Raw genomic sequence first — 25,545 nt, forward strand, 5'->3', positions numbered from 1 at the left:
CCTCCACGTCCTGAAAAGGGGGTGACACAACTCCCCCACCGGAGAGCTGGTGCCTGTTCTCTGGCACTGCCGGCCAACAGGGCTCAGGAGCTGGGGGCATGTGGGCAGTTGATCAAGTGACTCCCATATAACTTCATTTAGGGTTGAGTATCTTAAGGTTGGTGTTCCTACATATGTGACATCAGTGAATGTATCACATATGACCAAATGCACTAATGGTTTTTGCTTTCAGAATACTTAACCTTTAGCTCGCTACTTTCACCTGCTGTTCAGAGGCAGCGGTATGAGAACCAGTCTGTTCTTCCTAAGGGTGCACACGTTCTGTGTAAGTGCACATACACTCACCAGTCCAACAACCCTATGAGGTAGCAATTGATGGAGACAAGGAAACAAGCACATTTGATGACATTCCTATCCTTAGAGGGAGGTCTCTTCTGTGTTGCTGAATGATACCTAACCTGGTCAGTAGTAAAACTGAGGTCCGTTTTGCCTTCTCGTATCAACCAATCTAAGTTACAGGTGGGAGATATGTCATCTTAAAACTTGAGCACGTTTCACTGGTAATTACTGTCAAAGATGTGAGTTAGGGGTGATAACTAACTCCAAAATGCATTTTACTGACAATTCGGTGATGGGATTTTGGGTATTGTTTCTTGGTGGGGGGGCAATTGCCAGGAACGGTGGCTTTTCTCATGAAGAGCACGCATGCGTCACTGTCCTGCCTAGGAGCCGTGGTGATGATGGGGGTGGTGTCAGCAGTTTGGACCCAGTAGCTGTCACTTGGGAGACAGTCCAGGCCTTCTGCTCCAGTCGTGTTCCATAGCGGGTGCCCTTCTGCCCTGCCCTGCAGGTCACTGAGAGTTGGAGTAGACATGGCAGGGGGTGGGGTGGGGGTTGGGGTGGTTATTTATAATGATGGTTGGCAGCTAACTGGCTCAGCCAATCATGATGGAACTGCATACACCAATTGCCTCAGATTCAATGCTAATTAACATTACACACAATCCCTTAATAAGAAGGGAAAGAAAATACATGAGATTTTCTTAGGAGAATGCAAGAGGGCAAGGTCAGAAGTAAGTTAGCATGTTAAACGTGTAACTACTGACAGGACCATATATAAGACGGGTGGAGTTCTACTTTATTGATAAGTAGAGGGAGACTAAGTAATGGCCTTGCCTATGTTAAAAAAAATTCTGGAGCGATGGTGTTCATGGAAGTGTGTAATTCTCACAATCCCAATTCCAATTTTGTTAGGAGATGTCGTCGCCCTGAAGAACACCCCTCCAGTGGCCACCAGCCTCAAATTCTCCCAAAGGGGGACACACGCTGGGTCCTGAGAAGGGGCACTATTTGTAGCATGACATCCTAGAGAGAGAATTCTCCCCCATTAGCGCACCTTCCCGTTTTGGAGGGAAAAAGTTGGGGCCATAATTCAAAATGGCGCCGCCCACGACGTCCCGCGCGCTCCGGCGGCGTCCGCGGGCCTCGGTGCGGGCGGAAGCGGGCTGGGCTCGCCTCCCTGCGGGCGGGGGCGGCTCCCCCGGAGGAGAGGCCGGCGCAACGTCGGGCGGAAGTGCCCGGCGGAGGCCTCAGTGAGGGCGGAAGTTCTGTTAAGGGCGGAAGGGATCGCCGCGGAGGCTCGCTTCTGCGCCTAGCGCGTCCCAGTCACTTCCGAGGTGGAGCGGAAGTTGCTTTGTTTTGCTTCAAGATGGCTGCGGGGATGTATTTGGAACATTACCTGGACAGTAAGAGCAGCTTGGAGGGCGGGTCGGGGTCATGGAGCCGCGGGGTCGGGGCGGAGAGGCTGTGTGGACGAGAAGCCCTGGTGCTAAGGCGGTTCCGGTGGGGTGGAGTTCCGAGGGCGGGAGGGCCGGGGCCTCGCTGTTGGGTGCGGACGGGCCAGGGGCTGCGCAGTGGGGCCTACGGCCGCCCTCTGAAAGAGCGGCAGGGAAGCCGAGATGTCTCCGCGCCCTGGAGCCCCTAGCCTGAGACAGCGCGCTTCCCAAGTGGCTCGGGATGGATCTTCCCCGGCCGCCCCCTGCCAGCCGAGGCGGCGGCAGATCCCGCCAACCCGCTCCTCCCCGAGACGGGCTCGAGGCGGGGCCGCTGTCAGGTGCAGAACCCGAACGGATTCCTTCGTGCAGCGAAGATCCACGTCCCAGTCACCTCGGAGCCGGTGTTCACGTGTATGCTACGTGCACCGGGCACCCCTTCACAAAACCTGTCCCCTATGGTGTGCTCAGGAACCAGTCGGTGTCTTGTTTTGGTTTTTACCGAGTCAAGACGTAACGTCAGGCCCTGGCCTGAAGATTCTCACGGTCTAGCAGGAAGCCTTTCTGTAGAGAAATGGTGATGAAACGGTAGGACGAGGCGCGTCTCAAGAAGACAGTTGGCGACACAGGAAAAAGCAGGAGGGATCGTCTGGGATGGTAGGGAGGGTGGCGTTTGAATAGAATCGCCAAGTTTAGCGTGTTTATTTCCCAGTATTAAAGGGAGAAGGAATTCTGGGTATGGTGACAGGCTACTTAGGACTTTTTAAGGGAAGTCTGGGGACTGAGATTGAATAGAGGCTGGGGCAAGATTGCATAATATATATTTTAAGCCAAACGAAGGAGTTTGCGTTTTAAGGAGAGAGGAGCCAACCAACTTCTTAAGCAGGGTGTGATTTTTATCAAAGGAAATGACCGAAGTGTGCTAACTTGATTGGTAACAGGGAGATCAATTAATGATAGCCATTCAGGAGTGATGAACTCCCCAGAGAAGGGACTGACTGAGCAAAAGGAGTTCAATAGGACCGGATTTATGACATGGCTGACTGGTGGAAGGAGGGGGCTGGGAATCCTAGGTGACTTTTAGATTCCCTGCTTGTGGAAAAAGTAAGGTAGATATATATTAACAAGGTAGGAAATCCAGAGGTGATTGTAACTTAATTCTCTGTTATATTTAAGCATATGAATGGTAATTGTATCAATGAGCATGACTAACTCCTTTCAGGGGAAACAAGTAAAAAAAAAAATCAGAGGATTAAAGGATATAACCTCAAGAAAACTGCCATTTAAGGGAAGGGCTAAGGAAATGTCAATGTTGGAATTACCAGAAGGTATATGATTAAGATAGGGAATCCTAAAAGGAAGAAAGTTACTTGAAGGGGAGAGACAGTATCAACTGCTACAGTTCCTTTTTTTAGAATGCCCTACTGAAACTAAACCCATTGCCATTTCAACTCCTGCCACCCCACAGGACAGGAGGGACTGCCTTCTAGCAGGTTTCCAAGGATATAAGCCATATGGAAGCCGATTAGCACATCTTTTTCCCAATAGAGTAAGAGGTGGGATCAAACTACCGACCTTTTGGTTATTAACAACTGGGCCACCAGCACTCCCTTTTAGGACATGACTACTTAAAGACCTTTTGATAAGTTACTGGTGACTTAAAAGAATCACAGTAAACTGGTGGTAGCAGAGTTGAGGTTGTAGGCTAAAGCAGTGAATGCTTGTTAAAAAGGCTGAGGTGGAGCCGGGGAAGCAACCCTATCTGTGTGGGAAAGACATCTGTATTTATGCATTTGTGCGAATATTTATTATCTTCTATATCCAAGCCACCCTCCCACATACCGGAGAAGTGCAAGACAGGCATGTCCCAGCCTTCCTGGAGGTCAGAGAAGACCCAGAACTAGTTATACAATTAGGTGTGTGAAAAGCCAGACATAAGCAAATGTGGCGAAGAAAGCTGATGGTGCCCGGCTATCAAAAAGTATACCGTCTGGGGTCTTAAAGGCTTGCAGGTAATCAAGCGGCCATCAAGCTCAGAAGCAACAAAGCCCACTTGGAAGAAGCACACCAGCCTATGCAACCACGAGGTGTCGAAGGGGTCAGGTGTAAGGCATCATCAGAACAAAAAATCTTACCATAGTGAATGATGGGGGGAGTGCAGAGTGGAGATCCAAAGCCCATTAGTAGGCCACTGGAGATCCCCTTGCAGAGGGGTCTCGGGGAGGAGATGAGCCAGTCAGGGTGCGATGTAACAATGATGAGAAATACCACTTTCCTCTAGTTCCTAAATGTTTTCTCCCCACTCCCACTACCATGACTTGAATTCGATCTTGCAAGTCAGGCTAGACCAGAGGTTGTACACTGGTACAGATAGGAACTGAAAATACAGGGAATCCAGGATGGATGAGCCCTATAGGACCAGTGGGGTGAGTGGCAAAACAGGGAGGGTAAAGGGAGAATGGGTAGGAAAGAGGGAACCGATTACATGGAACTGGGTGTGACCTCCTCCCTAGGGGACAGACAACCGAAAAGTGGATGAAGGGAGATGTCGGACAGGGCAAGATATGACAAAATACCCATTTATAAACTATCAAGGGCTCATGCGGGAGGGGGGAGCGGGGAGGGAGGGGAAAAATGAGGACCTAATGTCGGGGGTTTAAACGGAGAGAAAATGTTTTAAGAAACGATGTGCAAATGCGCTTTACACAATTGATGTGTGTATGGATTGGGATAACAGTTGTATGAGCCCCTAATAAAATGTTATTAAAAAAAAAAAGCCAGACATACAAGACCTTCACAGTGTACATCCAGGGTACTTGTCAGCGCCTGAGGAAGTCATATTTGACCTGAGCTTTGAAAGATAAGCAGGAGTTTAATAGTTTTAGAGATAAGTTGGGGTTGGGCTTGGATTGGGTTAGGTATGAAGGAAGGCTGGACAGAGAGAAGACTCAGACCAAATGCACCCCCATTGAGTCAATGACATCACCTGGTGATTCAGAACAGGGTAGAGCCGCCCCTGTGGGTTTCCGAGACTAACCAAGGGAGTCAGAGGCCCCGTCTTTGTCCCAGGCAGCGAGAACAGCACGTCAACAGCCATGGGGCTGGGAAAGCACTGGCAGGTGGGAAGCACTCGAAGACAAGTGTGGTTCGCAAAGGCAGAGTGTAAAGTGGGGCTAGCAAGAATGAAGGAAGTGTGAGGTAAGCGGGGGCCGAGCAGGATGCCATGCGGGGCTGTGAGCAGCAGGAAGGACAGTGACCTGAGCTGAAGAGCACCCGGCTGCGGAGGAGTAGACCGTGTGCATTATGAGCAGTAGCCGATCCAGGGAGGCCGTTTCTACGTGGCGGGCACGAGGCCTGGAGGCAGAGATTGGAAACCAAGGACTGAGAAGGGCCGATGTGTAGCGCCAGGCTGGGATAGCTGCCGAGATGAGGAGGTGAGTGGTAGGCAGAGATGGACGTGACTTTCCCTGAGAAAGGAAGCGTGCAGGTGGTTTTGGCTCAACCTGCAGGTTCCCAGGAGGGCAGACGGAGGACCTTTGGGCCAGCTTTGGAACTCCCCTTTTAAAAAGAATCTCAGGCCTGTGAAGTGTGGTGACTCCGTTTCTCTTCCTCTCCGTAGGTATTGAAAACCTTCCTTTTGAGTTGCAGAGAAACTTTCAGCTCATGAGGGACCTAGACCAAAGAACAGAGGGTACGTACAGAGTCAAGAGCCCAGGCAAATAATGAACGTTTGTGGTCATGTCTTTCTCCACTAAGTTTTCTATGTGGCTGGGTAAGAGCTGGAGAAATGGCTGGCCTCTCTCCCTCTCTCATTGTCACTGCGAGTCTTAAAGAGAAGTTAGAAACCCTCATTTCAGTATCAGCTCTTTCCCAACAAGTGGGCTATGGAGACGATGTATCAAGAACCAGGTATTGTGTTCTCTGTACCTTCCTCCAGAAGAACGGAGGAAGCCAGAGTCCACTCAAGCATCCTTTCTGCTGCCCGTGTTGATCTTAGCACCACCTTTACAACGATGTTAGCCTGCAACTCGAGTGTTGGTAGGGTCTTTGCAAAGACAGATGCTGCAGAGAAAGCCTTAAAGAAGAGCTACAGGAAAGCGGCCGTTCACATCAGGATCTCTGAGCTGTGTTCCTCAGCCTTGCGAGAAGCCTTAGCTACCATCCATGGCCTTGGACTCCAGAAACGCTTGGACAGGTTTGGCCGCATTGAGTCCTTCTGATGACCAACCGGAGGCTACACTACAGTGGTCCTGTGGTCTCCTCGGGGTCAAAGATACCTGTGGGTGCTCTTCCCCATTCCCTCTAAGGGCATCTACATCTCCTCCATCCTTGCGAGGTCCTGCTCAAGGATGTAACCGGCTGGTGTGCGGATACATGACACTGGTGACGTCCCTGTTAGTCTAGGCAGGTTCGCTTGGGAAAAGGCAGCCCTCGTCTGAAATTCTGGACACAGAGCTCGGAGAGCTGCCCGCGGAATGCTAAGGACCAGTTGCTTGCTTTGACAAACAATTCCAGCACCCGGGATTGTACACAGAGAGGTCTGTTGGAGATTCTGAAACCCTTTCTTGGCTTGCTTCAAAGGCCTGGAATAAACTGTGGTCGCAGAGGCTCCCTGGTGATCTCTTGCTGCACTGTGGACAGCCAGACTTTTGTCCCTCTGGCTACCTCGTTTGTGGCCCCTTCCAGCTCCTGGGCAGGACACACCCATGGTCTCGGAGTTCTGGGGTATCACCAGGCTTCCAATACTGAAGTCTTTGCTGCAACGAGTCACTTGTTCAAACACACAAACCCCAACAAGCAAAACTGGGGACGGGAAATGCAAACAAGCTGGCCAATGATGAAGGGATCAAGGCGAGCACTCAGGCCTGTGTGATGGGAGGGCAAGGGCCTGATTTTAAACAGTGAACTTACCGACCGACCGAGAGACCTGGAAGCGGGTGGCATCATTTCATCAACCTGGTGTGCAGCCGTCCGAGCTACTGAGGAATGCCGTGGGAAAGCAGAACCAGGCGACTTGAAAGCGGAGTTTAGTGTGCAAGCAACTGCAAGTCCCGCAGAGAAGCCTCCACAGACCTCAGCAGAGTGCTCTAGGCTCTGTGTACGCGCGCAGTGTGACAGTGCCCCTCGCTACCTTCTGCCCATGTTCCAACAGTGAAGGCGGCCTTAAGACAAATCCCGGTGAATGTGTCATGTCGTGTCGCGTCACTCTGGGTGCGTGGCAGGCCCCGCCCCTGTGAACGTGCAGTGCCTGTTTTAGTGGAAAGGCTGTGGTGGTGAATGGAAAGGCCTGAGGAGCAAGAGGAAGAAGTGTGTTTTCAGCCTAGCCACCCAGGGGCCATTGTGACCAGGCCTCTGTCTCTGTTGTAGACCTGAAGGCTGAAATTGACAAGTTGGCCACTGAGTATATGAGTAGTGCCCGCAGCCTGAGCTCCGAGGAAAAACTGGCCCTTCTCAAACAGATCCAGGAAGCCTACGGCAAGTGCAAAGAATTTGGCGACGACAAGGTGCAGCTTGCCATGCAGACCTATGAGATGGTATGGCCCTGTTCATGGCTCCCCACCTTCCTCCCGTCTAGTCCTGGGCCCTAGACCACTCGTTCGCTGGTGCTGGGCCCCGTTTCCGGCCTGGGCCGCTCGTGTCGCCTCCGTCCGCCACTGTGCCGGGACCCGCCTTGTAGCTCTCCCCTCTTGTGCCTTCCCGGCCAGGTGGACAAACACATCCGGCGCTTGGACACAGACCTGGCCCGTTTTGAGGCGGACCTGAAGGAGAAGCAGATTGAGTCCAGTGACTACGACAGCTCCTCCAGCAAAGGCAAAAAGAGTGAGGAGGGGGCGGGGCTCCCAGAGGTGGGGCAGCATCCCCAGGGGCCAGCGCAGGCTCTTCACCCGTTCAGGAGGGGTGCCAGGCTGGAGAAAGCTGGCACTTCACCTCTCTTTCTGTCTCCCTGCCTTCTGGCGCTCCCCCTTTTCCCTAGCAGGTCGGACTCAAAAGGAGAAAAAGACTGCCCGGGCTCGGTCCAAAGGGAAAAACTCCGATGAAGAGACCCCCAAGGCTGCCCAGAAGAAGCTCAAGCTCGTGCGCACGTGAGTGCCTCACGGAGGAGTTCGCCTACAGACCCGCTCCTCCCCATCCACCCGTGACTCCTCACCTCCACAAAGGGAGGAGACCCCACAGTCACCCAGTCCCCAGCAGCGGCGTCGCCCCTCCCCGCTCCGTCCCTGCAGGTGACACTCTCCCCTCTTGGCCTGCAGAAGTCCTGAGTACGGCATGCCCTCGGTGACCTTCGGCAGCGTCCACCCCTCCGATGTGCTGGATATGCCCGTGGATCCCAATGAGCCAACCTACTGCCTTTGCCACCAGGTCTCCTACGGAGAAATGATCGGCTGTGACAACCCCGATGTGAGAGCCATTCTGCCTCAGGAAGGGCAAGGGCAAGGGCTCGGGAGGGCATGCCAAGGGTGGGGGGCCCCATGCTTGAATTGGGTGGGTTTCATGATAGGACGCAGGTGGCGTTGGTTGACCTTGAACCTTCCTATGGGATGGAACAAAGGTGTCCCTTGAGGAATCTGAGAGTGCACCCCCCCCCCCACGCACACACACACACATTCACTCAGTTTTCTCCCACTGTCCTTTCCCAGTGTTCCATTGAGTGGTTCCACTTTGCCTGCGTGGGGCTGACGACCAAACCCCGAGGGAAATGGTGAGTGCGGCCAGGGCCGGAGCTGACCGCCCTGCGCTCATGGGCACAGCCGTGGCCCTTCCTCTCACTCGCTTCCCCTCTCCCGGCCACTCTAGGTTTTGCCCACGCTGCTCCCAAGAACGGAAGAAGAAGTAGATGCGTCCTGGCAGTCAACAGTTTCTCCCATGCCTCCCTGTCCCCCACCCCACCCCGGACCTGGGCTGGTGGGGAGAGGAATGCCTGTGCTGGGCCCGGGGGTGCAGGGAGAAGTGGGCGGTGTAGTCCTGTCTCTCCTTCGGCTCTCCCCCTCTTCTGGTGCTGAGGCTGCATCCAAATCCTGCAGGGAGGGGTGCCGCAGCCACCACGGTGTGTGTGTGCGTGCGCACGCGCTTGCTCTCATCCCCCCAGAGGGCAGTGCACTCGCCCACTCACCTTCTGCCTCCACGCCGAGGTTGGTGCTGTATTTCAGAGGGGTGGTCCTCCACGCCCCTTGCTTTGTATTTAAGGACTGGAGCAGTAAGCGTGGGGGCCCTCTACCAGCCCTCCAGCTTCTCCCCACCCCACTGTGGGGGGCTGTGGTGTGACGAGTTTTCTTCATTCTCTTCCTGCTTTTTCCGTGGTGCGGGCTCCCCAGAGTATCTGGGCTGTGGCCCTATTTGAAAGGACACCCCTTCCTCCACGCCAAGGGGATTCATCCCGGCCTTGTGACTGGGAGAGGGGAGGTGGTCCTCAGATAACACATGTAAAGGAATTGGGGTAGTTGAATAAAAGCTATCCATGTCAGCCTGCTGTGTTTATTGTACACGTACCATGTCCGGAGAATACGCAGGAGCCTCCTGTTTGTGCCCCCAGAGTGGGTAAGAGGCAGGAGGAGGACGGGCCTGGAGAGGCTTGTCACAGGCAGGAGCTGTCTCTCGCCACCAGGAGTCTCAGCGTCTCCGCTTGGACCTCCGAAGCTAGAGAGGGGAGCCTCTGATCAAGGCTCTCCAAACCCCTTTAACTAGTGCAGCTTTTCTCCATTAAATAGGTTCCATGTCATCTCTAACAAGTGCATCTGTGTCGTGGGCCTGTGCTACTCTACTACAGCATAGGAAGTTTCACCTCAGCCCATTGGTGGGCTTGCTCACCTCCTGCTTGAGAACTGCTGTCTTAGACCACGGAGCCATCTTTATACCCAAGCCCTGCACTTGTTTCCCACCTTGGGCACATGTATCACGTGATTACATAGAGGCTTCTCTAGTTCTGCCACATCGACGCTGCTTTGTTTCATAGACCCGTGCTGCACTTACACCACAGCCCCACCAGCTGTGGTGAGCCCTGTCCCTGTCTGGAACGATGGCGTACGTACGCCCTGTGGGATGACTGTGGACGTTGAATAAGGTAAAACAAGACCTGCTTCATTGAAGATAACTGTTGAAAGCAAACATCTCAGGTCCCCCCGATTTGAAAACCCCAGCCACTCCAGGGCTTTCTACTCCCATAGTTAGTCTTAGAAACACAGGAGCAGCACTGCCCTGTCCTAGGGTCTCTATGAGTTGGCATCAACTCAATGGCAGTAGTGTTTTTCAGTTTTTTTACGTACCATGATTGAACACGAGGTTTCTGATAGGCCAGCGGTTCAAACGACCCATGATCTGCTTCTGGGAAGGTCACAACCTAGGAGGTGTACAGGCCCTCCTCTGTTGTCTAGGGTCCCACTGAGTGGGTACCAGTAGCACACAACAATATATAGCTGAACCGGGAACTTTGAACAAAAAAAGGCTCACTGGCTAGCGAGTCAGGCAGTGGGCGAATCTCAGAAACAGTGTGTGCTGAAGCACGGTGGACGTGCCCAGAAACCGCCTGGTTGAGACCATCCCAGCAGTGAGTGCTGGGTATGCAGGCCTCTCATCTTGGAAACAGGATACGATGTCGAGTGTCTCAGTCACACACACACAGAGCGGGCACAATTAGTTGAAGCAAAGGTAAGCTGCTTTTTAAAAGATACTTAGTTCAAAGCATAGCCACAAACATTAGACACACAAACACGCGCTTGCTTGCTTAAGGTTTATGTATCACGTGTATATGTATGGTTCTACAACAGCTTGTAGGGCTCTTAACAGGCACTAAGATAACCTTTAGTGTCATGGATGAGAAAACTTCACTCAGCCCGGCAGTTTCATGTTCACAGCGCTGCAAAGGATGGCTTTGGGCCTCGTCTGGGTGGGGAGGGCGAAGGCCCATCGGTTTCCAGAGGCCCCGCCCCCCGCGCTTGTGACGTCAGCCTTGCACCTTCTAAAACCTCCGCGCGGGCCTCCAGCCTCTGTGTGGCTGCGGCCGGCCCGTTGGAGGCTCTTTTGGTGCGTGCAGCTCTGGCGGATCTGGTGGGGCCATGAGGAAGCTGGCCGCTGGCTTCCTACTCCCCATCCTGAAGGGTAAGGGCACCCACCCACTCCTGTGCTGACCCTGCACTCCTGATCTGAGCGCCCTCATTCTTTCACGGCGGTGCCCTGGGCGCTGCTCCCTACCTTCTGAGACCCTCCCGGGATCTGTCTCCCTGGGGCCTGGCCTTCGCCTCGAGAACCCCTGGAACCCCCTCACGCCCCAGGACTCCACCTTCTCTCCCCCCCAGTTCCTCCATGACACACCACGAGGGACTGCTGGACTGGCTCTGCCCTATGCCCTGAGCGGGTGGGCGGGTTCTGTCCATCCATCCATCCGTCTGCCCCGTCCCCACCCCCACCCCCTGCAGTGCTGCTCCTGAATCCACTTCCTGTCCGAGCGCAAGATTCCACTTCGAGCTCCACGCCGGGCAGTCCCCTCTCCCCCACCGAGTATGAGCACTTCTTCGCCCTGCTAACCCCGACCTGGAAGGCCGAGACCACCTGCCGGCTCCGAGCGACTCACGGCTGCCGGAACCCCACCCTGGTCCAGCTGGACCAGTATGAAAACCACGGCCTGGTGCCTGATGGTAAGGAGCTAATTAGTGGGGAGACTCGGGCACCGGGGGTTTCACCCAAAGCTCAGGGCAGAAGGTGCCCCACCCCCTTAGTGCATGCTCACGTGAGACAGGCGAGGAGCATGGCCCACAGCCCCCCCCTCCCCAGGCCCATCTCCTCCACTCTCCAGGCACCAAGGATACCACCGCCCTCTTGAGGAAGGGTCTCCCCTGGGTGTTTACTTCCCACCCGGCCTTTTCCCAGGTGCTGTCTGCTCCGACCTCCCCTATGCCTCATGGTTTGAGTCCTTCTGCCAATTTACGCAGTATCGCTGTTCCAACCACGTCTACTACGCCAAGGTGAGGCTACCTCTGGTGCTCCAGAGTCAAAGGAGAGGGGAGGAAGGGGGAACAGGCGTTTGAAGAGCTTCAAGAGGATCCTCCCTACAGGCCATTTTGGCAGGGGTTAACAGGCATGATTCCAGTCTGCCCTGGGGCACCCAGACTACCTGAACCACTGAGAGAAGCGTAGGGCCGAGATACGCTCTACTATTTCTTCTGAGCTCAGTGGTTTCCTCCAGGGCCAATGTAGGGGAGCCCCAGCAGGTGTGCGGTCAAAGTGAGTTTGCTCTTCCAGGGGGTACCCTTTCTCGAGTCTAGAGGCTTCTAGCATCCCTGCCTAAGAATTGTGAGTGGTGAGCACTGGTGGGAGCAGGAGTAGGAGGAACTAGCCTTCGGGGAAAGAGCTCGCTTTTCTGCCTGTCTTGCAGAGGGTCCGATGCTCCCAGCCCGTCTCCATCCTCTCACCGAGCACTCTCAAGGAGATTGACACGCCCTCTGAACTCCAGTCCACCAAGCCACTCGTAACCTCGCCCGTCTCGTCACATGCCACAGGTGAGACCTTGCAGCACCTGGCGGACTCCCAGCAATGCCTTCCGCAAGTCCCAGAGGCCAGGAGGTAAGGCATTCCAAACAAAGTAGAAAGCCACCATCACAGCGTTCATTTCAATCCACATCGGCCCTACAGGACAGACTCAGCTGAGCTGCTCACCGGGTGTCTGAGGCTGCAAACCTTCACTGAAACAGCTGCTCCCCCTTTCTCCCACGGAGGAGCCGTGGTTTCCAATCACGGACCGCGTCTTTAGCAGCCCATCACTTAGCCCATCATTGGTAGGGAAATGGGAACCTTGTTAGGGGTAGGGGTAGGGGGAGTGGGAGGCCCTGGTAGCATAGTCGGCTAATGAGCTGGGTTGGTAACTGCGAAATCAGCAGTTCAAAACCATCAGCCCCTCTGAGGGAGAACGATGAGGCTGTTCACTTCCGTAAAGATTTACAGTCTTGGAAACCCACAGGGGCAGTTCTGCTCTGTGCTATCGGGTCGCTCTGAGTCAGAAGCTACTAGTGAGTTTGAGTTGAGAGGGAGCGGGGGAGAAGCTGGTGGACAGGTCTGTTTTGTGTGACTACAAGTTAGGGTTTTCTTTTTTACTTATTTTTTTTTAGGGTTTTCTTTCTTTTTACTGTATGAAACTGCTTATTAAATAAAATAAAAAGTGAAAAATACACTGAAAAACAGGAGTAGTCACAGCAAACCATACATTTGGGTGCCATTGTTTTTAAGTTTTATCAGCACCTCATCCACATGTCGTACAATTCAGTAATCCCAGCCTATCAAGAAGAGCTGTACAGTGATCACACAGTCAATCCTTGAACGTTTTCTTCTTTGTGCTCGTTGTTTTTCATGTAATTCGGATTCTTTTTCTAGTTGTGGCAACAATACACACAACCAAACATCCTCCAAGTCCACAACCTCTACATGCATAACTCATTGATGATACTCTTCGTGTAGTACAGCCGTTACTGAGCTCCTTTTCCAGATGATTCTGCCACATGCTAGGTTTTCCTATTCCAGAACATCTCCTACTGTTTCGTCACATTCGGCCCGGTCCTTTCTTTGGCATTTTCCTCTATTTGGAAGCCCTTGGGACTTGCAAGCTGGCATCTTTACTTTAGAGAAGACTGGTCACTGGCTATTTGGTGTTTCCTTAATAAGGTGATATTTGAGGTGGGACTTCTGGTAGGAGTTGGAAGAGGACACATACCCCTAGTACCACCATTCTGCTACCATGTTCTTTTAATAAGCACATTCTTCTCTCTCTGTCTGTGTGTTAGTTGCCTGTGAGTGATTGGGTCACCTTTCCTTTGCCTCTGTGTGTGTGTGTGTGTGTGTGTGTGTGAGAGAGAGAGAGAGAGAGAGAGAGAGAGAGAGAGAGAGCAGAGGCACTCAGGGGCTATGAGCTTGGTCTAGTGATTGGGTCACCTTTCCTTTGCCTGTGTGTGTGTGAGAGAGAGAGAGAGAGAGAGCAGAGGCACTCAGGGGCTATGAGCTTGATTGTTTCTCTCCCGTCTGCTGCAGCCACAGAGCGACCGTCTTTCCAGGCCTGGCCCGAGCGACTGAGCAACAACGTGGAGGAGCTGCTGCAGTCTTCCTTGTCCCTGGGAGGCCAGGAGCAGACGTTGGAGCACAGGCAGGAGCAAGGGCAGGAGCACAGACAGGAGCAAGGCCAAGAGCATAAGCAGGAGGAGGGGCAGGAACAAGAGGAGCAAGAGGAGGAGCAAGAGGAGGGGGCGAAGCAGGAGGAAGGACAGGGGACACAGGAAGGCCTGGAGACAATGTCTGAACTACAGACAGACCCAGAGCCAAAGTTTCAGTCCGAATCTTTGTCTTCCAACCCTTCCTCCTTTACTCCCCGAGTGCGGGAAGTGGAGTCTACCCCTGTGGTGATGGAGAATATCCAGGAGCTCATTCGTTCAGCCCAGCAAGTGGATGAAGTGAATGAAGTCTTTAATGACGGACCCTGGAGAAATACCAAACGTGGCAGGTAAAGGAGGTTCTGACTCCCACGCTGGCCCAGCCCTCTCTGTCAAGGCCTCCTCTGGGAACAAGAAGCCCACCTTCCCAGCTTCGACCTCCAGACCCACTCAGATCTGCTTGGGCTTCAGGCACATCAAGCAGCTGCTGCCTCACCCGGTCTGTGCCCATCACTGGCTTCAGCGCGGTGCTTGATGCTGCTCCTCTGCAGGAACAATAGCATGAGCCCTAGCCCTGGAGCTGCTGGGCCTGGATTAGGCCCTTGTCTCTGGTCCTGATCAGCTCTGCAGCCTTGGGAAAATCACTTCCCCTGTCCACTTCAGTTCCTCGTTGGTCCAAAAGCCTCTAAGGCCTTATCCAGCACGCTCAGTGTGTGTGATTGAGACCAGATGCTAAGGGGAGGGGCAGAGAGTGGATGTGGCTTTCTGCTCCCGGTCCCTGGCCCATTCCCTACCAGCCAGTGCTGTCTTCTTGCAGCCTCCTGCAGCTGCCCCATGTGGAAGCCATGCTGGTACTGTGCTATTCGATTGTGGAGAGCGCCTGCATCATGACCCCCACTGCCAAGGCCTGGCAGTTCATGGAGGAGGAAATCCTTGGTTTTGGGAGGCCGGTACGCCCTTCATGCTCTTTAATGGATACATGGTCCCTGGGCAGCTTCTGGAAGTGGGAGATAGGCAGTTATATAAACACCGTGAGGCATGGTTGGGGAAAGGCTTTCCCGGCTGGGATCCCTTCTCTGGAAAGATCTCCAGCCCACCTTGTAAGAGGTAGGGTCGGTCCCAGTTGGGAAGCCATTCCGGTCCCTAAGGCATTCTTCAGCGGTCCACATTGTTAGGCCTTCAGTCACTTCTTGAGCCATTGTGAATGCCTGGCGTTGCCCGAGACTCCGCTCTCCTCCTTCCCAGAGCGTGTGCAGAGCGCACTCCAGGGAACTTGTAAAGAGAGTCCAATGTTAATGTATCCTGAGCACCCAGCCAGTGTGCTCCCAGGAAATTACACTTAGGTTTCCAGTTTCTAGAAGTGGACAAAATGCATCTAATTTGTCAACAATTTGAAAACATCTTTTTAAATTATAAAGGTGATATAATTTAAAAAGAGCGTGACTAGGCCATCCATTCTGCAAACAGTGTTTGGGCACCAACTCTTTACAAGGTCTTAGACAACATAGAGAATGAGGGGCGAGGGTGGGTGATGCCGCACCCCCACCCCCGTTTGAGAGGGGCAGAGGGACTGACAATTAAACTAAGACCTGACGAAGTGGTTAGGCAAAAGAGCGGGCGTGGTAGAAGGTTGCTAGCAGAGGGATTACTGCGTACCGAGGCTCTGTAATCAGCAAGAACAGAGAGTTCATGAGGCCCTAGGAATGGACACACTGCTCCTACCGTCAAGGGGCCAAAAGCCTGTAAAGGGGGTTCCTGTGGACACCGCCGTAAAAGGAGTATGATAGGTGTTGAAGAGAGTTGTTCATGATTAACTTAATGGCTTGGAACTCCGGAATCCTGCCGTGCTCACTGGGTGTTAGGACTTGGTTCAACATCCATGGACTCGGATCAGAACAAGAGGGTCATAATATGAAAACTCTGAATTGGTAGTCCAGAGCATTTGGCTTTTCACTGGTCAGGAAGAGCGAATCCAGCCAAGGTTGGGGCAGGGCCGGGCTGCGGCCGTGAGGATTGTCCACAGGGCTGTGCTGCACGGGGCTCCGCGCCGCCGGTGAGGAAGGAGGCTGACGGGCTTGACTTGAGCTGCCGCTTCGCCAGAGCCGCCTCACAGTGCTGAGGAAGCTAAATCGGGACAGGAAGTCCAGCCAGGAGACAGAGGGACCTACTGTACAATGTCCTCCAAGAAGGTGGAGGTTTCGAACCTGGGTGCTTGGGTACAGCGTGGATTTTGGAATTAGGTAGACCTGGCTCCACATCCCAGCTCCACCCTGTACTAGATATATAGCTTTGCGCAAGTTACTTAACCTCAGTGGGCCACAGCTGCCTCATCAGTCAAATGGGATTGTTACTCGTGTCTTTTCTATCATAAGGAGCCCTGGTGGTGACGTGGTTATGCTTCGGGCTGCTAACCACAAGGTCAGTAGTTCCAAACCAGCAGCAGCTCCTCCTCCTCACAAAGAGGCACCGTCTCTGGGTGAAGTTAGGAAGAGTTGTTGCTTAGGGGGCCTTGAGTTTGTGTTCATGGTGGCGGAATAATATGGGAAAGGAGATCAATGATGGTTGTACGAAGAGTATCATCAGTGGCACTGGATTATACACGTAGGAGTTGGAGAATTGGAGAATGTTGTGTTGTGTGTATTTTTGCCACAGTTAGAAAAAAAATAGTTTCATGAATCATGAGGAAGAAGAAAATGTTCTAGAATTGACTGGTGGGAATTGTACAACTCTTCTTGATATGATTGGGCTATTGAACTGTATGACATATGGATGAAGTGCAAATAAAACTCCTGGGGAAAAGTATTTATGGTCTGGACATCCACATGGTCTCGGTGAGTCGGAATTGGCTTGGTAGCAGTACGATCAAGAAACACTGGTGACTGGAAGCAAACGATGGAAAATAAGATAGAGGAAAGAATCGAAGCTGGATTAAAGGATCAGTCACAGAAACGAAGATCCCATCACAGAATTTTGCAAGCCCAATAACTTCGTTGCAAAGATCTTTTGTTTTTCAACAACATAAACAGCAACTATCCACGTGGACCTCACGAGATAGCGGGAACCAGAGTCATTCCGAAGGAGTTGCCAACACCACGTGGCTTATAATAAAAGGAAGGACTTTATTGTGTCAACACATGGCTCAGTGGGATCTTATCTAGAGCCTGAGCCCCACCCACCCCTGCCCCCCAGGAGCACCTTATAAGGTAGGAGAGTGGACTCATGGGGTTGTCTGGGGCCCGTCGGTCAGTGAGCTGTTGCTTACACAGGGCTGTGGGGGGTGGGCGGGTAGCACAGGATGCTTTATCTCTGGAGTGCACTCTGTCTATCTGTGCCTCGACTACACCCGTGGAAAAGAAGGCAAAATAAGGCCGGGGGGCCAACTGTGGAAGAGACCCTTGGGGCTACCCCGCCCGAATGCAGAGACCGTCGCAAGAACATATGTGACACAGGAACGGTAAGCCCGAAGCACTGGTGAGTGGTGGGTGACCAAAGACGTCCTCTGTGCAGACAGCAAAAGAAGGATGAAAAGACAGGAAAGAAAGAAAAGACCAACTGGATGACCGCGGAGACGCTGCCCCTTGCTCTTACACATCCAGAAGCTAAAGGCGGTGGAGGAAATAGAGAGAGCTGGACAGGAAACGTCCAGGGGCAGCTGGAGAAGAGGCATCACGATGAAATCCGCCCAGGCCTGAGTGAGGGCACGCGCCCACGGCAAAGGAAAGGGCTTTGCAGACTGAGCTGGGCCAGCGAGAGGAGAGGCACCAAAAATTACGGATAGAGGGACGGAGGGGGGGGAGGCGGGAGGGAAGAAACAAAACATATATGGCGGTGTGAAGTGATACTATTACTGATTTGATGTGGTGAGATCACTGTGCAACGGTAGAGAATGTTTAAATAAGTTCGATTAAAAAATTTTTAAGTTTAATTTTTAAAAAGTGAAGGCTTACAGCCTTAAAAAGCCTGCAGAGCCCTGACCCTCAGATGGAAGCATTTGTCTGAGTGGCCCTTCAAGGAAGAAGGTAAAACTGAAGCAGACGTGGACTCACTAGGGATGCACGTTCATTTCAACGCTCAGTGGATCTCAAGCTAAAAGAACTCAAAACCAAAAGCATTCAAGCATCAAGTTGTAATAATGAGTGGATTACTGGAGATATCGTTAGGTTTCTCTTGGGTTGAGGTTTTTCTGTTTTATTTCGTTATCTTTGGTTGGTTTGGTATGATTTTCTGTATATGAAATCCAGGATAGGCAGACCCATAGAGGCAGTAGCCAAATTACTAGTTCCTCTGAGTTTTGATAAGGGAGGTTGTAGGGTGGGGAGCTAACCATGGGTGCAAGAATGAATAACGAGAAAAAATGATAATAAAATGTTCTAAAATTGTGATGAGTGAGTAACTTTTCAATCTGTTTGAACCATTGACATTGCATGGTACGTGAATTATATGCCAGTAGGAAAGTAATACGGACAAAAATACTGAATGATACAAGAAGGATCAAAAGAGGATGTAGCCCTGGGTCTGGCCAGACCCTGGAGGAGTGGACTCTCCTGCTCCAGCTGCTGTAGCAGTGCCTGCACCCCAGGCACTTGGAGCCTTTCTCTGAGACCCTGCCTCGCACCTTCCTCCAGAGACGACTTCTACAGAAAGAACACAGCATTCCAAGGACCCTGGCACTCCTCCCTCCTCCCATGCAGGGTGCCTGCCCTCCATCTCCACTGCCTCCCTTTTCTGTCATGCTCAACAGCTTATGATTTCTGTCCAGGCCCCTGCGCAGCAGACTGGCACCCCCCCCCTGCAGGTTGGATTTCTGTAGGAATCTTGAAGAGTTTTGATAGTGTAAATTGTAGTTTTGCCCCTTAGGACAAATACCAAAATATGCAGCATTTTTGGTAGGAAAAGAAATTATCCTGTGACTTCCACCTAATTCCTGAGGCCCATAGAAAAAAATATTTATGTCCTAAAAGTTATTCAGAAAATAGAATTAAGTTAATATTTTTTTAAAATGATGATGATGTAGGGAAATACGCAGAGTCACCATACCAAAAAGATTTGGCTGACATTCATCCATGTGAGAGGTAGCGTATGATCCAGAACCAATGGTACTGGAGGGAGAAGTTCAAACTGCACTGAAGGCATTAGCCAAAACGCAAGGCTCCAGGAGCTTATGGAAGACCGATGGAAGGTTTTATCAAGCTGATAAGGCCCTGGAACCAGTCTACGCCAAGAAATGTGGCCAACTAACTGGAAGAGATCCATGTGTTCCCCTCCTGAAAAAAGGTGACCCTACAGAGTGCAGAACTTATCAAACGATGTGACACCCCTGCAAGTAGAATGTTGCTGAGGATAATTCAAAGATAGCTGCAGCAGTACATGGACAGGGAGCTGCCAGACATCCAAGCTAGGCTCTGAGGAAGGCAAGGCACCCGGGATGTCATTGCTGAACATCGATGGTTCTTAGCGGAAAACAGAGTACCAGAAAGATAGTGACGGGTGTTTTATTGACTGTCCAAAGGCATTTGTATGGATCATAACAAACTATGAGAAGAATGGGAATTCCAGAACACTTCACTGTGCTCATGTGGAGCCTGTACTTGGACCCAGAGGCAGGCGTTGGAATAGAACAGAACACTGCAGGGTTTGAAATCAGGGAAGGCGTGAGGCAGGCTTGTATCCTTGCACGATCCTTATTCAATCTGTATACTGAGCACATGATCCAAGAAGCGAGGCTCTCTGTAGAAGAATGCAGCATCAGGATTGGAGGAAGACTTTTTAACCACCCTCGATCCACAGTTAACACAACCATGCTTGTCAAAAGTGAGAACTTGAAGCCCTTGCTCATGAAAATCCAAGACTGTAGGCTTCCAGATGGATTGCAACTCAGAGAAAACCCAAATCCCCCCAGGGGCCAACAGGCAGCATCACAATCAACCGAGAAGAGACGGAAGCTCCCAAGGATTTCCTTTGCCTTGGATCCACTATCAGTGCTCCTGGAAGCAGCAGTCAAGGGATTGAAGGGTGACCGCCACCTACCTGATATGTCGTCCAGGGAGGGAAAGCCTGTCTCGATGGCAAGTGGAGTGAGTCACTAGAAAGGAGCCATTGGGGAGGGCCCTGGCTCAGTCTTGTCAGCTGCTCTCTCTACCACAATGTACATATCCCAATCACGGCCCCACTCCCATTCCAGTAACCCCATCTGTAATTACGATGTTTTGATTTGCCACATACCATACAGGTGTGACAGTTTTCCTTGACTTCCCACGTCCTTTCTGAAGTATATTATCAAACCCTTGGGTACCATTATGCCCCCATGCCAAGGGCCATCCCCCGCTGGATAATATGCCTCTGTCTTGGTCTGCCATGTGTTCTACCTAAGTTGCTAGCAAATGTGCCCTTACAAATGAAAACCATGTTCCAAAATGGATCGTGGTGGTTGCACAACTCTTGGTAATGATTGAATGGTTAAATTGTATATGTGACGGACATGCCAATAGAACTATTTTAAAAGTTAGTCTGAGAAGCCAGAGGCAGTTCTGCCCTGTCCCATAGGGTCACTGGGTTGGAAGCTACTCAGTAGCAGTGAGTTAATGTCATCGAGAGACAGGAAACAAGATTTGAAAATGGGCAGATTATTTTAGGAAACCCCCCACGTGTACTGTGCTCTCCATTTGATTCGGACGTGTAGGGATCCCCTCTCAGGTTTCTGAGGCTGGAAACCTGTACAGGAGGAGAAGCCGCGTCTTTCTCTTGAGGAGCCGCCAGTGGGTATGAAACACCGACCTTGTGGTTCACAGGTTAGTGTTAACAGATTGCTCTTTAAACGTCAGCCATGATGATTTGTTTAAATTCTAGAAAAAGTGTGAATTTAAACGATTTAAACACCATAGGTTTTGTAAGGAAAACAGACTTCAAAAACAAACAAGAGCACATGAAAGACAAATCAAAGGACATCCTATTGCACTGGGCACATCTGCTGCCCAAGTCCTCTTTAAATTGGTCATTCTGAGGACCAAGGCTTTCTTGACCCACGCCACGGTATTTTCAATAGCCTCAGATACACCTGAACGCCGGGCAGTGGATCAGGAAGACGAGGCAGAATGGATGCGTTTGGATCCTGGTGGTAGTGAAGACTGGAAAGTACCGTGGCCTGCCGGGAAAGCGGTCAGTCTTGAAAGTCCAGCCGGAATGCTCAGAAACCAGGATGGGGAGACTTCCTTGCATGTCGGTGTTTTCAGGATCAACCTGGAAAAGGACAGCATGCTTAGTGACATAGAGGGTCAGCAACAAAGAAGAAATCAGAAATGAGATGGATTGACACAGTGGTGCCAACCGCCAGGCTCAAAGACAGCAACAGCTGTGAGGATGGTGCCGGACGGGGCCGTGCCTCATTCTGTTGTGCGCAGCCGACTCATCGGGATGAATAGCACTATGGTAGGGTTCTTGTGAGAATCGAATGGCATTTACTTCTTGAGAAATACCCTGCTCTCAGCAGAGTTGGAGAGGGAAAGGGTGTGAGCTCTTTTCAAATAGGCTAAGTCCGGGGTAACTTTAGATCACCCGTGGTAGCATCTGTCAGGCACTTGGCAATGAGGACTTGGACAATGGGGAAGTGAGCGGAGCACATGATAGAGTTGAGTGTCACCTGCAGAGAGATGAAGGTGACCTGCAAGTGGACAAGTCGCCCAAGAAGAGGGTGCTGAAATAGCAAGCTGAGGCAAGCCATCCTTGAGGACCCTTTGGGGAGGGAAGCAGGGAGAGAGGCTTATTAGTGCAAAGACCTGGGCCTGGCCGGGCCCTCTGCGGGCTTCCCTCTGGGAGAGGGCAGGCTGCCAGGTCTCAGCATCAGCCCTTCCCTCAACTTCCATCCCAGGTCTGTGACAATCTTGGGCGGCGACACACACCTACCTGCGGCCTCTGTGACTTCTGCTCCCTGAAGCTGGAGCAGTGCTATTCCGAGGCCAACCTGCAGCGGCAGCTGTGTGACAGCTCTCACAAGACCGCCTTCATCAGCCCCTTGCTCACGTCCCAGACCATATCTGTGGGCACGCAGGTAGGCAAGGCAGCCTAGTGGGGAAGGGGGCCACCCCAGGTGCCAGCGGGGCAGTGGGAAGGGAGGCCTGAAGCGGTCCAGGAGCCCGCACCTCTCCCCTGTCCACTGTATACTCCAGGCAGGGCCCAAACAAGCAGGTCACTTTTATGGACTGGATTTGTACGGCGGACTCCGCGTGGACTTCTGGTGTGGCCGGCTCGCCACAAAGGGCTGTGAGGACCCTCGGGTGGCCGGCTGGCTCCAGACGGAGTTCCTCAGCTTCCAGGATGGGGATTACCCCACCAAGGTCAGAGACCACTCCCCCCCACCCCAAATCAGCCCCAGTACCCCTGTCCCTGCTTCTTGTCACCACAGGAACTGGAATGAGTGGGGGGGGGGGGCCTGGTGTCTGAAAATCAGTCGTCCACCATGCCCCCTGCCTCTCTGCCATGCAGTGGCAGCCCCCCAAGCTCACTGAGCAGGATTATATTTGACAAAGGGTGTATGTGTGGGTGGGGGAAGGTACACAGCACCATCGGCAAGCAAGAGGTTCTGTTCCTGTAACCCTGGGCCCAAGTGTTCAGAGCAAAACCCCAAACCCACTGCTTTCTGGTCCATCCTGACGCGTAGGGCACCTGGAGGACAGAATAAACTGCCCCACAGGGTTTGTGGGCAGCAGGCATGATGGAAGCAGACAGCCATATCTCTGCTGTAGAGTTGGCTGGTGGTTTATCCACAGCCGACCTTTAGATTGGCAGCCCAGCACTGAACCAGACCACCTTAAAGTTTGTGACTCATCTCTGCTCTGCGTGACTCCCTTCCTCTAACTCCATGCCACTGGGTGGAGGCTGACTCAGAATGGCCATCTAGGACAGGGCAGACCTGCCAAGACTGTTAACTCCTTATGGGAGTAGAAAGCCCTGCCTTGCGCCCAAGGAGCTTGGTGATTTAGAACTGTGGACCCTGCGGCTCGCAGCCCAGCTTGTAACCACTGTGCCACCAGGGCTCCTTTGACTCAGTGACGAGGTGATACAACACATGGAGGGGCCAGTCCTGTGATCTGGTCAGAGCTTTCTGACCGCAGTGTGCCAAGTTCTTTCCCGCCTCCTCCAGCACCTTCCCTGCTCCCTGAAACCACCTTGCTCCCCGTCCTCAAGGTCATAGCCCCTGTGCTCCTGCCCCTTGTTCCAGAGGGCTTGGCGTCTGCAGACAACCCAGGCCAGGGAAAGTAGAGGCAGAGGGACCCTGGCCAGCTCTCCTCTCTCGACCCCCGTGAAATGGAGAGGTCTCAGACCCATACCAGCCACCCTTCGGGGCTCATAGGTTGGAGGTCAAGGGCCAAAAAGGAGGTGATTCATCCAGAGTTGCACATTAAAGACCCTTCTCCGTGCTCCCTCAATCACATCACCAGAAGGAACCTGCTCCTGGGCTTCCCATGCCTCCATCACTTTCCCAGCAAGCTGGCTGGCCGGCAGGACAGCCGCTTCTCATTCTCCCGGACTCTGGCTCCTTCGGAGCCACTCCGCTCTGAGGACCATGGCCTGCTCCTCAGAGAGGAAGCCCCCAGCGGGAGCACTTGGACAATGCAGAAGCCCTGGTTCTCCGTGCCCCCACGCGGCCCCGCCGCTGCTGCCGCCATGGTGGGTATCCTCTGGAGGACTCTGACACCTCCTCCTCTCCTGGCCTTAGATTTGTGACACCGACTTTGTGCAGTATCCGAATTACTGTGCCTTCAAAAGCCAACAGTGTCTGATGAGAAACGAAGACCGGAAGGTGAGCAGCCACCTGCCTTCCCTGCCTTCTCCCATCAGCCTGAGCAGCGTGGTGAGCAGGCGTGGAGGACAGCTCCCCACCTGCATCCGTGGGGCAAAGGCCTCCCTCCACCAGAGCATCATCCACTCCAGCACTCCGGTCTGGGAGCAAGCAAGGCCTTCCCCAGGCAGGAGCAGAGCAGGGCTGGGCGGGGACTGGGGCAGGTAGAAAGTGGGGCCCTGAGGGCACTCTCAGAGAACCCTCAGCTGAGTTGCCTCAGCCCTGCCCCCTGTTCTTACTCACCTCAGAGCCTGGGATAAGTCACTTCCCTCTCGGGGGGTTGGGGCTACTTGGTGTCTCTTGCAGCTTTTTAGAAGCCCACGGGCAAGCGCCCTCCACTGCCCTGTGCTCATGCCCGCATCTTCTGGTTCTTGTCGGGCCTCTAATATGCCCCCCGCCCCCGCCCCCCGCAGGTGTCTCGTATGAGGTGCATGCAGAACGAGACGTACAATGTGATGACCCAGGCCAAAAGTGAAGACCTCGTGCTTCGCTGGAGCCAGGAGTTTAGCACCTTCACTCTGGGCCAAGCTGGATGAGCTGGGCGAGGCCCATCCTGCCCCCCGACCTCACAGCCCGGCCTTGTCACGTTCTCCAGCACTCCCGAATGCCAGCTTGTCTCCAGGCGAGCCCACCAACGGCCCCTGTGTCCACGACTTCCTGGGGTTGGGTCAGCAGTGCTGGAGGGACTCATCATGGCGCTCCAAGGACCCTGACGGATGTTTTGTACATAAAGCATTTCTTTGCAGCCTGTGTGGCCTGTGCTGGTTCTGCTTCCCTCTCCGTAGCACTGCCACCCTGCCCCATGGGAACCAGCCCCCCACCCGCACCCCGCCCTGGCTCGTGGGTCTGCAGGTGAGACTCTTCCTGAGAACGCTCTGTGGTGGAAGCAGAGTCGGCAGCAGCAGAGGAAGACCTGAGGCATTAGGACTTGCCATCGGAGAGGACCACGGCTGGGCCTTGGGGAATCGCACAGGCCGCGAAGGGTAGGTGTGTGTGCAGTTCTGAAGCCCTGGGCCTCATGGCCTTGGGTGCGTGGATGAAGGCCCCAGCGTCCCTGGGATTGTAGGTGGCGTGTGGGAAGTGGGAGTAGGGAAGGCTCCACCCTAGAGAAGTATGGGAAACTTGGACTTTCATCAGGACGGAGGGAACTGCTATGGACAGCCAAGCATTTGTCAAGGGCATCTGAGTGCGGCGGGGATTGGGTCTGGCTGACACATGTTGAGGTTTGTCTCCAGAACTGACCTTTCGCCAATGGGGACCTCCCAGAGATAGTACTCTGGGGACACACATATTTGGAAACCATACAGCTGCTGCTACTAAAGGTTCACAGCATTTTTTTTTAAAAATCGTTTTATTGGGGGCTCATACAACTCTTCACAATCCATCCACCCACCCATTGTGTCAAGTACATCTGTACATATGTTGCCATCATCATTTTCAAAGCATTTTCTTTCTACTTGAGCCCTCGGTATGAGCTCCTCATTTTTTCCCCTCCCTCCCTCATGAACCCTTGATAATTTATAAATTATTATGTTTTCATGTCTTGCACTGTCTGATGTTTCCCTTTATCCCCTTGTCTGTTATCTATCCCCCTGTGAGGGGGTTATAGGTAGATCATTGTGATCGGTTTCCCCTTTCTGCCCCCACCTTCCCCTATTGGCTGCTCTCAATATTGGTCCCGAGGGGTTGATCTGTCCTGGATTCCCTATGTTTCCAGCTCTATCTGTACCTGTGTACATGCTCTGGTCTAGCCAGATTTCACAGCATTTTTAAAAAGGTGAGCGTATTTTTTTATTATCTTTTTTAAAAAGGT

General features: G+C 52.7%; 2 protein-coding genes across 4 annotated transcripts; both read left to right on the forward strand.

The window, feature by feature from the left end:
- The first annotated feature begins 1,678 nt into the window (after positions 1 to 1,678).
- On the forward strand, positions 1,679 to 9,234 carry ING4 (inhibitor of growth family member 4). 3 transcript variants are annotated; one of them, XM_004708117.3, is made up of 8 exons: positions 1,679 to 1,745; positions 5,392 to 5,463; positions 7,140 to 7,306; positions 7,478 to 7,592; positions 7,750 to 7,855; positions 8,024 to 8,171; positions 8,411 to 8,472; positions 8,568 to 9,234. In XM_004708117.3, exons 1-8 carry the CDS (start codon positions 1,709 to 1,711, stop codon positions 8,605 to 8,607), a joined length of 747 nt encoding a protein of 248 aa, XP_004708174.1. In that variant the 5' UTR covers positions 1,679 to 1,708; the 3' UTR covers positions 8,608 to 9,234. The 3 variants fall into 3 exon arrangements, with proteins under 3 accessions (XP_004708174.1, XP_004708176.1, XP_045151954.1); XM_004708119.3 differs by having other exon boundaries at positions 7,478 to 7,583; XM_045296019.1 differs by lacking the exon at positions 1,679 to 1,745 and adding an exon at positions 4,539 to 5,206.
- A 1,588-nt stretch (positions 9,235 to 10,822) lies between these two features.
- LOC101660789 (acrosin binding protein) lies at positions 10,823 to 24,436 on the forward strand. Its single transcript, XM_045295999.1, has 10 exons — positions 10,823 to 10,865; positions 11,165 to 11,401; positions 11,634 to 11,728; positions 12,139 to 12,262; positions 13,782 to 14,247; positions 14,715 to 14,847; positions 21,762 to 21,941; positions 22,060 to 22,227; positions 23,610 to 23,693; positions 24,146 to 24,436. The coding sequence occupies exons 1-10, from the start codon at positions 10,823 to 10,825 to the stop codon at positions 24,266 to 24,268; spliced, it is 1,653 nt and encodes a 550-aa protein (XP_045151934.1). The 3' UTR covers positions 24,269 to 24,436.
- The last annotated feature ends 1,109 nt before the right edge of the window (positions 24,437 to 25,545 follow it).

This window comes from Echinops telfairi, unplaced genomic scaffold (genome assembly GCF_000313985.2).
Source record: "Echinops telfairi isolate 266 unplaced genomic scaffold, ASM31398v2 ScPeMD7_7356;HRSCAF=8355, whole genome shotgun sequence".
In the NCBI taxonomy this organism is placed as follows: domain Eukaryota; kingdom Metazoa; phylum Chordata; class Mammalia; order Afrosoricida; family Tenrecidae; genus Echinops; species Echinops telfairi.